Below are 13,183 nucleotides of genomic sequence, written 5' to 3'. Positions count from 1 at the left end.
AGATCGCACCACTGCACTCCAGCCTGGGCAACAAGAGCAAAACTCTGTCTCAAAAAAAAAAAAAAAAGAAAGAAAAAGAAAAGAAATTGTAAATGTGAAGTCAGGCAACCTCCAACCATCCCCCATCCCTGCCCCAATTAACATGTCCATCCCTGTCACTGGGTCGATGTGTTTATAAATATCACAGTGTCTCTGCAATGTTGTAAACTGTCAACAACATCATGCAAACATGATGCAAATCAACTGCAAAGCAAAACAGCGCCTCCGTCAAAGATGTGGGATTTCACTAAATCAACGAGAGTGACGCTGAAGAACCGCTCGAATCACATGCAAAGCTGCCTTTCGGTAGCTCTCTGACAAAGTCAGAGCAGTTAACAGCTGACCAAGAGATCATCAGTAAGCATGGTTGCGTGACGCGGGGAGAACGTCCGACGGAACTCAGGAAAATCACACGACTGCAGGAGGCCTGTGGAAAAACCGATGGGTTTTTCCAGCAATTTTCTAAAAATGAGCCTTTGATAAAATGGATTTTCCCTTCCAGCTATAATGGAGTATCTAGTACTGTGCTAGCCATCCTGCTGTCAGCCGTCACAGAACTAGGCAACCTACACACAGCAGATGTTTTTCAGAGATGGGACATTAGGCAGCAGAAAACGGCAATCCCACAAACAACACAAACCTGCCATGCACGGTGGCTCACGCCTGGAATCAGCACTGTGGAGGCTGAGGCGGTGGATCACGAGGTCAGGAGATCGAGACCAGCCTGGCCAATACGGCGAAACCCCGTCTCTACTAAAAATACAAAAATTAGCCGGGCGTGGAGGCGTGCACCTATAGTCCCAGCTACTCAGGAGGCTGAGGCAGAAGAATCACTTGAACCTGGGAGGTGGAGGTTGCTGTGAGCCAAGATCATGCCACTGCACTCCAGCCTGGGTGACAGAGACAGACTCTGTCTCAAAAAAAATAAAAATTAAAATAACACAAACTTAGCAGCTAAAGATTTTTAAAAATTTAAAATTTAAAAAGACCAGGCACGGTGGCTCACACCTATAATCCCAGCCCTTCAGGTGACCAAGGTGGGTGGATTACCTGAGGTCAGGAGTTCAAGACCAGCCTGGGCAACATGGTGAAAGCCTGTCTCTACTAAAAAAAATACAAAAATCAGCCAGGTGTGGTGGCGGGCGCCTCTAATCCCAGCTGCTCCAGAAGCTGAGGCAGGAGCATTGCTTGAACCTGGGAGGCGGAGGTTGCAGTGAGCCCAGATCTTGCCACTGTGCCCCAGCCTAGGCGACAGAGTAAGACTTCATCTCAAAAAAAAAAAAAAAAAGTTCTGGAAAGAGTGGTGATAGTTGTACTATAATGCGAACGTGCTTAATGCCTCAGACTTGTACACTTAAAATGATACGTGTTTTACCACAATTTTTTACAATTAAATACAAAGTAACTCAAAACAAAGTGTGCAGCGTTTTCATTTTAACTCAAAATGTGTCCACTATAAACTAGGCCTGCTTCCTTTTTAAGTAAATGTCCTCAATTTGACATTTTTAATGTTTTCTATTAAATGTTTACCAGTAACTGTTAAACGGCTTTCTTTCTGGTAGTAATTTTCTTCGGAGTTTTTCTATTTTTTCTTTTTTTTTTTTTTAGACCGAGTCTTGTTCTGTCACCCAGGCTGGAGTGCAGTGGCATAATCTTGGCTCACCGCAACCTCCGCCTCCCAGTTCAGGCGATTCTCCTGCCTCACCCTCCCGAGTAGCTGGGATGACAGGTGCCCCCCACCATGCCTGGCTAATTTTTGTATTTTTAGTAGTAATGGGGTTTCTTCATGTTGGCCAGGCTGGTCTTGAACTACTGGCCTCAGGTGATCCGCCCGCCTCAGCCTCCCAAAGTGCTGGGATGACAGGCGTGAGCCACCGCACCTGGCCTCCCCGGGGTTTTTCTACTGAAAGTATCCCCTTTCCTCTCTCTCCCTCCCCTCTTCTCTACCTGCCCGGATGTGTTCATGAGTGACACCTGTTCCCGTGTGGCTGTTTGTGTCTGCACAGCCCCACAGAGCTCTGACGCGGCATGCACACATGCAGGGTGAAGATCAGAGCCAAGGAGGCAGGGCAGCCCACACAAGGAGGCAGGGCGGGGCTGGCTGCATCCCCCGGGGTGCTGAGGACAGGTGCGTGGGCTGGAGGTGCTGGTCCAGCTGCTTGCACGGGCCTGGCACGCCGTCAGCTGCATCAGCATGCGTGAGGCACTCACGTCAGCCCAGTACTATGTGCACATGGCTGACGTCAGGGGCTGCTCAGTGCCCAGGTCCTGGGGGGTGAGGAGCCCGGCAAGGGCCTGCAAGGCTCCCCCTGCCAATGTTGGGCCACCAGTCGAGGAGGCGCCAAGCACCGGCCCTCCCCACCTCACCTCTGCTTGACCGCAGGGAGAAGCTCAGCGTGCGCTTGACACCCTCACAGTTGCCCGGGTCTTCGTTGATGATGCCCACGTTGGTGTTCCAAGTGGTCCAGTTTACCTCGTCCACCCTGCAGGGCAAGGGGTCGGGGCAGCCTGAAAGCTGGGCCAGCTTCCTGGTCCGAGTGCTCTGCCCACAGGCCCAGCCCAAGAAACACACACATCAGGACACAGTGGGTAGGGAGGGCAGAGAGGACTTGATTTTTGGACACCATCCCCAAAGATGTGATCTCTGACCATCCCGGGAGGCCCAGGGACTTTAAATATTGGACGGCAGGCTCTGACCCTGCTCACTAGACGACCCCTTGGGACACCTGGAATTTTCTGGAATTTCGTGTCTGGGTCGCACCAGCTGAGATCTCAGATGGGTCCTGTGCGGACCCACAGCTGAGCTCTGGAGGGGGCCTCCTCCCTACAGCTGGCCTTGGGAGAGCACCCCGTGTTCATGACGGGCCCAGGAGGCCCCGAGGCAGCCTCTGTGCCCACGGGGAGCCCCGAAGCTCCCAAGCTCCGACTGGGGTGAAGCCTGGCGTTACCTGAAGCACCATCTGTAGTCGTCCTGGCCGTCAGGCGTGTACCCCACCTGCAGCAGCTTGCCAGAGCGGAAGGCCTTCCTCATGCACTTCAGGAAGCTCTTCTCCGTGTCCAGGATGGTGATGGCTCTCTGCAGGAAGACAGCAAGGGCAGAGTCCCAAGGGGCAGAGGCTGCATCCCAGGGCCCCGTGGCTGCCAGGACCCATCTCCCCGGGGGCTCTCCCAGCCCCAGATGCCTCTGGGCTGGTATCCAGCGCCCTCCATGCTGGCCTTGTTTCCAGAGCCTGGCAGGGACACGCTCTATGCCGGGAGCCCAGCCTAGCCAGCCCAGACCTGCCCAGGTGCTACTGGTGCCTGCTGGGCCTACACAGGGCAGCCCAAGGCATGAAACGGAATGCTCCAGACCCCGCCCTGAGGCGCTCACAAGGGGCTGAGAGCAGGGCCCCGGGTGAGACCGCCTGGGCCAGGTCCTGGCTCTGTCACTCACTAGCCGTGTGGCCTTGTGCACAGATAGCCAGCTTTGCTACGCCTACGCCTCAGTGCCTTCACTCAAAAACAGAACAGTATGGCCCCGCGCAGTGGCTCACACCTGTAATCCCAGCACTTTGGGAGGCCAAGGCGGATGGATCACCTGAGGGCGGGAGTTCGAGACCAGCTTGGCCAACGTGGTGAAACCCCGTCTCTACTAAAAATACAAAAATTAGCCGGGCATGGTGGCAGCCACCTGCAATCCCAGCTACTAGGAAGGCTGAGGCAGGACAATCACTTGTGCCCAAGAGGCAGAGATTTCAGTCAGTGAGCCGAGGTCTCACCAAGGCACTCCAGCCTGGGCGACAAGGGCAAAACTCTGTCTCAGAAAAAAAAAAAAAAAAAAAAAGGAACAGTAATAGAATGCATTTCCCAGGGCTGTTGTGAGGATTAAATGAGCTCAGGTAGGACAGACAGTGCAGTCCCTACCACAGATAAAGTGCTTCTTAATAAGAAGGAAACTTATTATTAGTAGTTGGGGTTGCAGATGTCGGCGACGGGGCTCAGAAACGTAGCTGGCAGCCCTGCCCCGTGCTAGCTGCTCCCCTGAGTCTGGCCTCTAGGGCCCTCCTTACACCAGGCTCCTCTGAGGCGGACACGCTGTGGGCTGAGCCCTCTTCCTCCTTCCCTCCAGGACCACCCAGGCCACAGCCGAGCATGCAGTCTAGAAACACCAGCTGAGCTAATCTGCCCTGAGCAGATGCTGGCCGGGGGAGCTTGCTGGGAGTCCACGGACGGAGGTGCTGAGGCTGCATCCTCGGGCCTGGCCGGGCTCCCTGCAGGGCTCACGTGCCCAGCTGTGTAAGGCAGTGGACCCGCGCCCTCCTGGCTGCTCACCTGCGCCCGCCACCCCCCCACCCACCTGCAGCTTCCAGATGTTCTTGCTCTCCTGCGCGATCTTGTTGACCGTCTCACCCATGAGGGCGATCAGCATGTTGAGGAGGAGGATGTAGGTGAGGATGACGTAAGCCAGCAGCAGGATGATGAACACAGCCTTGAAGTCATAGTTCTCGGTGAACTCCAGGTCGCCCATGCCGATGGTGAACTTGAACAGCTCCAGGCACGTGGAGTACAGGCTGTTGTAGGAGTTATCGGGGGGCCTGCAGCCAGGCCCCCGCCCCCTGTGCGACGTGGACTCAGTTGGCAGAGAGTTGTTCTTCCCGTCTTCAATCAGCGTCACCACCGCTACAGGGCATGGGGAGGGTGGGGCGCTGCTGGATAGAAGCCAAGACCCCGAGTGCCCGGACATACACCCTCCTGCTCAGCCATGTGGCACCTTTGTGAGAAGTTATTTTTAAGGCACTTCTTCTCTAAAACTATCAAAAAATTTTTTACAATATATTGTTTTTGCCGGGCGCGGTGGCTCAAGCCTGTAATCCCAGCACTTTGGGAGGCTGAGGCGGGTGGATCACGAGGTCAAGAGTTCGAGACCATCCTGGTCAACACGGTGAAACCCCGTCTCTACTAAAAATACAAAAAATTAGCTGGGCATGGTGGTGTGTGCCTGTAATCCCAGCTACTCAGGAGGCTGAGGCAGGAGAATTGCCTGAACCCAGGAGGCGGAGGTTGTGGTGAGCCGAGATCGCGCCATTGCACTCCAGCCTGGGTAACAAGAGTGAAACTCCGTCTCAAAAAAAAATATATATATATATATTGTTTTATGAACTTTATCATCATCTATTAGAAAAATACATATATACACATATAAATCTATATGTGCAATGTGCATACAGCCACCGCCTTTGTGCAGTGCACAACCTGCTTAACCGTACCTGTCAGCTCTGGCTCCACGCCTGCTTTGTCCGTCACACCCTGTCTGCCTGCATCCCTTAGAGGTCCATTATGCAACCCTGAGCACTGAGGAGCTCAGAGCAGACTGGCCTCTTCCAACACTCTGCGCGTTTCTTTGGGAAGTGGGGCACAGAGCCTGAGATCTTCCACAGCAGTTCTGCGTACCAGTACCCACTAACCCCCTGGCCCCGTCAGTCCCTTCTGTACCTACTGAAATGCAGGGCCTTCAGATCCAGCTGCCCATCCCTCCCAGCCAGAGATTCTAACGCAAACTGCAGGGTGGGGACGGGGAGGGTGCGCCCTGTGAACCATGTAACTCTGGGACTTGGATGAGCATCGGAGCAGACTCAAGTACTCAAAAAATGATGTGGAGGCTGTGCAGTGGCCTGTCATCCCAGCCCTCCGGGTAGCTCACACCTGTAAGCCCAGCTACTCAGGAGGCAAGGCAGCAGAATCGTCAGAACCCAGGAGGCAGAGGCTGCAGTGAACTGAGATCGCTTACTGCACTCCAGCCCGGGTGACAGGCCAAGATTCCACCTCAAAAAAAAAAAAGTCATCATTTGGCCCCAGGACGGGATGAAGTGATTCAGGTAAGGCTCATCAATGGATGCTAACTTCTGGGTAGAAGTCTGGCTATCCACACAGTCTCCCAGCATCTCCCTGAAAAGTATCCATTACGAAGGCAAATACAGTAGCTTTACCGTGGAAAAGTCTGGCCGACCCACCAACACCAAGTCACCAAAGCTAACGTCTCCAGAGGTGAGGCAGACGTCATGTGACTCCCAATAAAACGTACTGAAGGGCCGGGCGCGGTGGCTCACGCCAGTAACCCCAGGGCTTTGGGAGGCCGAGGCAGGCGGATCATGGAAAAAAAAAAAAAGTACTGAAGAAGACACACAGCGCTTCTTGATACTCTGGCCAAAAGCGCATGCCTGGCTGTAATCATCAGACACACCCAGACTGAGAAACACTGCGCAAAACCACTGGCCTCTACTCATTACAAACTCTAAGGTCACAAAGGACCAGGGAAGACCCAGGAACTGCCCCAGATAAAGGAGACACAGCGCCTCACGCCTGTCATCCCAGCACTTAGGGAGCCGAGGCGGGCAGATCACTTGAGGTCAGGAGCCTTCGACCAACGTGGCGAAACCCCGTCTCTACAAAAAATACAAAAAAATCAGCCAGGGGTGGTAGCACCTGTAATCCCAGCTACTCGAGAGGCTGAGGCATGAGAATTGCCTGAATGTCAGCCGAGATGGCACCACTGCACTCCAGCCTGGGCAGCAGCATGAGACTCTGTCTCGAAAAATAATGAATTAATTAGTCAATTAATTATTAAAGGAGACTAAAGAAGCATAACAATGGAACGGAATGCATGATCCAGGATTCTCATTTTCTGCTAAAGACCTTAGTAGGACAATTGATGAAACTGGAACAGGGCTGTGGGCTCGATCATAGCGTGAATCCATGTGACCTTCCTGCCTGTGATCTTTCAGCTGTGTTTATGTAAAATAACTTTCTTTCTTCTAGGAAATACACACTGAAGTGTTTCGTGGTAAAAGGGCTGATCATATCTGCAACTTACTCTGAGTCTTTTTCACGTGTGGCCTATGCGTGCGTGTGGGCGCACACACGCGTGTGTGCAGGGCTGGAGAAGGCGATAACATAAAACGTGGTAATTTGGGGGAATCTGGGTGAGGAGTACAGAGAAGGTAATGGTTCTATTCTTGCAACTTTTCTGGAAGTCTGAAATAATGTCAAAATTAAAAGTTGATAAAAGCAACAGAGCCAAAATGATAGGCAAGCACCCTTCTGGCCTGGGAAATTACTAACAACTTTAATTTTTTTGGAGACGGAGTCTCACTCTATCACCCAGGCTGTGATATTGGCTCACTGCAACCTCTACCTCCCGGGTTCAAGAGATTTTCCTGCCTCAGCCTCCTGGCTAGCTGGGATTACAGGCATGTGCCACCATGCCTGGCTAACTTTTGTACTTTTAGTAGAGACGGGGTTTTGCCATGTGGGCCAGACTGGTCTCAAACTCCTGACCTTGTGATCCACCTGCCTCGGCCTCCCAAAGTGCTGGGATTACAGGCTTGAGCCGCCATGCCCGGCCTGCTTAAAATATGTTATGAATCACTTGTCCAAGTTCTGCGGCTTATTTCAGTGTGTCTTCTGCCTACCTCTCTGTCACCGCAGACATGCACCTGTCTACCCTCCTCACTCAGCACCTGGCAGTCTTCAGGAGGCCCAGGCCAGCAGAGCCCCGCCCTCCCCCAGCCCTGACCAAGCCCATTACCCGTGGAAAACCCGAACAAGAAGACGATGTAGACGAACATGAAACGGCACAGGTCTCTCAGGATCATCTGCAGGAAAGAGCAGGCTCATCAGAGCCAAGTCCGGGCCCAGGAGGAGCCGAGGGGAGGGCCGGGCTGTGTCAGCCTGGGGGTGCATCTTGAGAATGCCCGGAGGGTTTGCTGGTTCTCAGCTCGGGGATCTTGAGGGAGCATCCACCCTTCCCCCATAGCCTTCGTTCTGGTCGGGAGACGGAGGCCTGGTATGCAGAGGGGACCCCACACACAGCCAGGTCAAGGCCAGATTGCTTGATTCTTGGAAAATGGGCTGGGAGCTAAGCCAGCCCCTTCCCGGGCAAGACAGAGAGGATGGGTGGAGTTCATGGGACAGCGTCTCCCGTGCCCACGAGGTAAGCGGGGTCCAAGGAGACCCCCTGGGGCACAGGGCACCCACCTTCTCTATCATGACGGCGTAGATGCCCATCTGCTGGAAGCCGCGCGTGTAGTACAGCATGTTGGTCCAGCCCAGGGCCAGCGAGAACACCATGGAAGCCACGTACTCCTTGCAGTGGCTGAAGTACAGCACCACGGTGGCCAGCATGAGCAGGGACTGCACAAAGCTGGGGGGGAGGGGCAGAAAGCTCCGTCACAGGAACCTGGGAGGCCGGGCGCCCCCAAAACGAAAGGCCGCAGGCTGCTCAGAGGCCCAGACTGCAGGGGCTAGGGATGGGCTGCCCTGACTCCTTCAGCCCATTCTCTCTCTCTTTCTTCAGGCAGTCTCGCTCTGTCACCAGGCGGGGGTGCCATGACGCAACCTCAGCTCACTGCAAACTCTGCCTCCTGGGTTCAAGTGACTCTCCCACCTCAGCCTCCTGCATAGCTGGGACTACAGTCATGTGCCACCATGCCCGGCTAATTTTTGTATTTTTAGTAGAGATGGGGTTTCACCATGTTGGCCAGGCTTGTCTTGAACTCCTGACCTCAAGTGATCAGCCCACCTCAGCCTCCCAAAGGGCTGGGATGACAGGCATGAGCCACACCGCGCCTGGCCATCCACACTGTTCTGTAACGGTGCGTTCACTCATCTGCCCCCTCGTAAAGCAGCGGTTCTCAACCAGGAGTGATTCTGGCACCACCCCCCAACAAGTGAGGGGCCTTTGGCCACATCTGAGAGATTCTTCACTGTCAAGACTGGGCACAGGGAAGAGCTCCGGGCGTCTGTGAGTAGAGGCCAGTGACGCTGCTAAATATTCTAGAAGGCACAGGGCAGCCCCCACCACCACACTAAGCATTATGCAGTCCGAAATAGCAACAGTGCCAAGGTCGAGGAACCCCAACCCCGTTAAAGACAGGAAACTCCCTGAAGGCAGGGACCATGTCTATTTCATCCAGTATTCCAGGGCCAACCTCGTGAATGGCAGATGGAGAATGGAAAGGTTAACGAGAGTATTCTCACTAGGATTGTAATTCACGGCACAGTTCGTCCATCCCTGGCACAGAGTGGCCCTCAGGATTCATTCATCCCACAAGTATCTTTTTTTTTTTTTTTTGAGACAGAGTCTTGTTTTTTTTTTTTTTTTTTTTTTTTTTTTTTTTTTTTTTTTTTTTTTGAGACAGAGTCTTGCTCTGTTGCCAGGTGGGGGTGTCGTGAGGCAATCTCAGCTCACTTCAACCTCCGCCTCCCGGATTCAATCGATTCTCCTGCCTCCACCTTGAGAGTAGCTGAGACTACAGGTATATGCCACCACACCCGGCTAATTTTTGTATTTTTAGTAGAGACATTTTGCATTTTTCACCATGTTGGCCAGGATAGTCTCGATCTCTTGACCTAGTGATCCAACACCCCCGTCCCCCAGCCTCGGCCTCCCAAGGTGCTGGGATTACAGGCATGAGTCACCCTGCCCGGCCCACAAGTATCCATGGAGTGCCTTCCGCCATTCCTTCAACATGTTCACTGAGGTCCCACTATGCGCCAGGCGCAGCGTAAATGAGAGCTCACATGATAACTGACTGCTGTCACCTGGGACTGGACTGGAAATGAGTGCAAGGGTCACTTACAAAAGCATCTCACTGTAGCTGTCCACAAACAAGGTCTTCAGCGACGGCCGCCTCTGCAGGAAGTACTGAATCTGCAGGTAAACAGACAGAGGAAGGTCCCCAGCAATGCTTGACATGGCTTGATGGCCAGCACTCAGACGCTTCCTAAATGGCGCCATGATGGGGTGCGGAGCGTGTGAAAGCAGAGATTGTGGAAAGGGTGGAACAACATGGATCAGGCCAATGGGGTAACACTAGGTGACCCCGTCAGTACAGATTGCTAAAAGTACACAGTGGAGCTGGGCACGGTGGCTCACGCCTGTAATCCCAGCACTTTGGGAGGTTGAGGAGGGTGGATCACAAGGACAGCAGTTCAAGACCTTCATCCTGGGTAACTTGGTAAAACCCCATCTCTACTAAAAATACAAAAAATTAGCCGGATGTGGTGGTGGACGCCTGTAATCCCAGCTACTCAGGAGGCTGAGGCAGGAGAATCACTTGAACCCAGGACGCGGAGGTTGCAGTGAGCCGAGATTGCACCACTGCACTCCAGCCTGGTGACAGAGCGAGACCCTGTCAAAAACAAAAAATACACAGTGGATTTACAAATATGCCCAGGAGTGCAGACAGGAAGGAAAGTCACCAAAATGTTATCAGTTGTGTACCGAATTGGGCAAATTTTTTTCTTCTTTCTAATTGGTGCTTTTTTCCTAATTTTTTTCTTTTTTCTTTTTTTTTTTTTTGAGACAGTCTTGCTCTTTCGCCAGGTTGGAGTGCAGTGATGTGATCTCGGCTCACTGCAACCTTCACCTCCCAAGTTCAAGCAATTCTCCTGCCTCAGCCTCCCGAGTAGCTGGGACTACACGTGCATACCACCACGCCCGCCTAATTTTTGTATTTTTAGTAGAGACAGGATTTCACTATGTTGGCCAGGATGGTCTCGATCTCTTGACCTCGTGATCCGCCTGCCTCAGCCTCCCAAAGTGCTGGGATTACAGGCGTGAACCACCACACCCAGCCTTTTCCTAATTTTTTTTTTTTTTTTAAAAAGACAGNAAAGACAGGATTTCACCATGTTGGTCAGGCTGGTCTTGAACTCCCAACCTCAGGTGATCCGCCCGCCTTGGCCTCCAAAGTGCTTGGATTACAGGCGTGAGCCACCACGCCCGAGCTTTTCCTAATTTTTTTTTAAGAGATCAGAGTCTCACTACGTTGCCCAGGCTGGTCTCAAACTCCTGGCCTCAGCCTCCTAAGTAGCTGGGATTACAAGCATAAGCCACATTTTTCTTAATTTTTTCACCCCCCAAGCATACTTTTTTCTTGATTTTAAGTAAGTGTTAAAAAAAAATTCTTGTAAGAAGCTGCCACTGTCAGCCAGGAGTCCTGCCCAGGTCATCCCCACACTCTGCTCCCTCCCTCAGGTCCACCCTGCTCTTGCCAATCCCGCCACGCTTGCTATGAACTGTGGCATTGTACTTTATTGTAATGTGAACTGTGAAAAGAAAGACAGCTGGCTCTGTGAAGACAAAGTTCAATGACAGAACAATTCCATAAAGATGAGTGACTTTAAAAAATTGGGTATAGCTTACACCAAAAAGACTGGGGGATAAAAATCACAATGGAGCCTGGCGTGGTGGTGCCTGCCTGTAGTTCCAGCCACTCCAGAGGCTGAGGTGGGAGGATCACTTGAGGTCAGGAGTTCAAGACCAGCCTGGCCAACATGGTGAAACCCTGTCTCTACTAGAAATACAAAAAAATTAGCAGTGTGTGGTGGCAGGTGCCTATAATCCCAGCTTCTAGGGAGGCTGGGGTAGGAGAATCACTTGAACCCAGGAGGCGGAGATTGCGGTGAGCTGACATCACGCCACTACACTCGAGCCTGGGCGACAGAAAAAAAAGAAAAAGCAATTCCAGTACGCATGCAGAGTTCCTTCCTTGCCCAGAGCTTTCACACGCTGGTTTGATTAATTAAATAACTACCAGTCACGATCCTCACTTAAGAGGCCTCCACTCTGCCTCTGAAATTAAACATTACATTCCATGGAGAGGCTGGAGTATCTATTTTCAAGCTTGCCTGCCTTGGGCCTGTGGAGACGCCCTGAGCACCCTCCTGCCCCCGCCATGACTGCCTGAAGGGCATCTCATCTTCGGCTCTGCGTCTCTGAGTTCCCCAAGCAGGGCCATTAGGTGTCTGATGAATAGAAAAGTGAGTGAGTGGTCAGGGCTGCTCTTGCCTTTTTGTTTTCGCGATAATGGAAACTCTCAACGTGGGAAAGAACACTTACCCCTCGGAAAAAGAAATAGACTCCTCCTAACACAGACAGAATCTCTCCAGTAACTCGGAAATAGTCTTCAGTGTTTTCCATCTTAAAGGGAGGCTGTGAGATGCAGAGAAGTTGGTCACTCCATGCAATCATTCATTCATTCAACAAACACTGACCAGGTACCAAGCCCTGGGATGAAGACATAGCTCCTGCCCAGGAGGCACAGCCTCCATCAGGGGAAGGACACACAGAGACAACGTGTTATTAGGGGAGAGCCTGCCAGGAGGCCCCACTGTGGGCCTGATTCCCCAAAGTGGCAGCGTCTAGGTGCCAAGCAGAGCATCTTACCATGCTGTGCTGCCTCCCAAACAGTGTACCGGCAGGCCTGGAGCTCCTCCTGGCTGGGAGCAGGGTGATGGACAGCAGGGTGATGGACAGGCAGAAGCACTCTCCCAGACCCCACGCCATACGCATCCAGCTGCCCCCCAGCTCATGGCCAGCTCCTGGTCTCCCACAAGCGTCAGGAATGCCCACTGACCATGGAGGGAGGGACCACCTGCACACACTCATGGGTGTCACCCTTGTGTTTCAGTTGCCATTTCCTGGAGTGGGTCACCATCCAGATTTCATAAGCTCTAGTTCACTAGCTTGCCTTATTAGCACGTTTCTCTTAAAAGGAAGTCATTATGTGGCCTTAACAGGTGGATAGAAATAGGATTTCATGCAATTATGAAGTTGAGTTTCATTTTTTTTTTTTTTTTTGAGACGGAGTTTCGTTCTTGTTACCCAGGCTGGAGTGCAACGGCGCGATCTCCGCTCACCGCAACCTCCCCCTCCTGTGTTCAGGCAATTCTCCTGCCTCAGCCTCCTCAGTAGCTGGGATTACAGGCACGTGCCACCATGCCCAGCTGATTTTTTGTATTTTTAGTAGAGACGGGGTTTCACCATGTTGACCAGGAGGGTCTCGATCTCTTGACCTCGTGATCCACCCGCCTCGGCCTCCCAAAGTGCTGGGATTACAGGCATGAGCCACCGCTCCCGGCCATGAAGTTGAGTTTCTAAAGTAAATTTGCTGCTGGGCATGGCAGCTCACACCTGTAATCCCAGCGCTTTGGGAAACTGAGGCAGGTGGATCATTTGAGGTCAGGAGTTCAAGACCAGCCTAGCCAACATGGTGAAACCCTGTCTCTACTAAAAATACAAAAATTAGCTGGGTGTGGTGGCAGGTGCCTATAATCCCAGCCACTCGGGAGGCTGAGGCCCGAGAATCACTTGAACCCGGGA

At 52.5% G+C, this 13,183-nt stretch overlaps 1 protein-coding gene across 2 annotated transcripts in view; it reads right to left on the bottom strand.

The window, feature by feature from the left end:
- TRPV1 (transient receptor potential cation channel subfamily V member 1) overlaps positions 1–13,183 on the bottom strand; it is a 28,013-nt gene that overhangs the window by 2,160 nt on the left and 12,670 nt on the right. For both annotated transcript variants that reach the window (XM_017512206.2, XM_037732702.1), the window contains 7 exons: positions 11,921–12,013; positions 9,657–9,727; positions 8,053–8,218; positions 7,604–7,670; positions 4,376–4,698; positions 2,988–3,115; positions 2,407–2,522 (listed from right to left, as the gene is read on the bottom strand). In XM_017512206.2, the coding sequence (XP_017367695.1) occupies positions 2,407–2,522; positions 2,988–3,115; positions 4,376–4,698; positions 7,604–7,670; positions 8,053–8,218; positions 9,657–9,727; positions 11,921–12,013 (964 nt within the window). The remainder of the gene's footprint in view (positions 1–2,406; positions 2,523–2,987; positions 3,116–4,375; positions 4,699–7,603; positions 7,671–8,052; positions 8,219–9,656; positions 9,728–11,920; positions 12,014–13,183) is intronic.

Source organism: Cebus imitator, unplaced genomic scaffold, assembly GCF_001604975.1.
Source record: "Cebus imitator isolate Cc_AM_T3 unplaced genomic scaffold, Cebus_imitator-1.0 Scaffold464, whole genome shotgun sequence".
Classification (NCBI taxonomy): domain Eukaryota; kingdom Metazoa; phylum Chordata; class Mammalia; order Primates; family Cebidae; genus Cebus; species Cebus imitator.
Note: the sequence above shows the minus strand (reverse complement) of the source record. Positions and strands in the feature narration are given on the sequence as shown.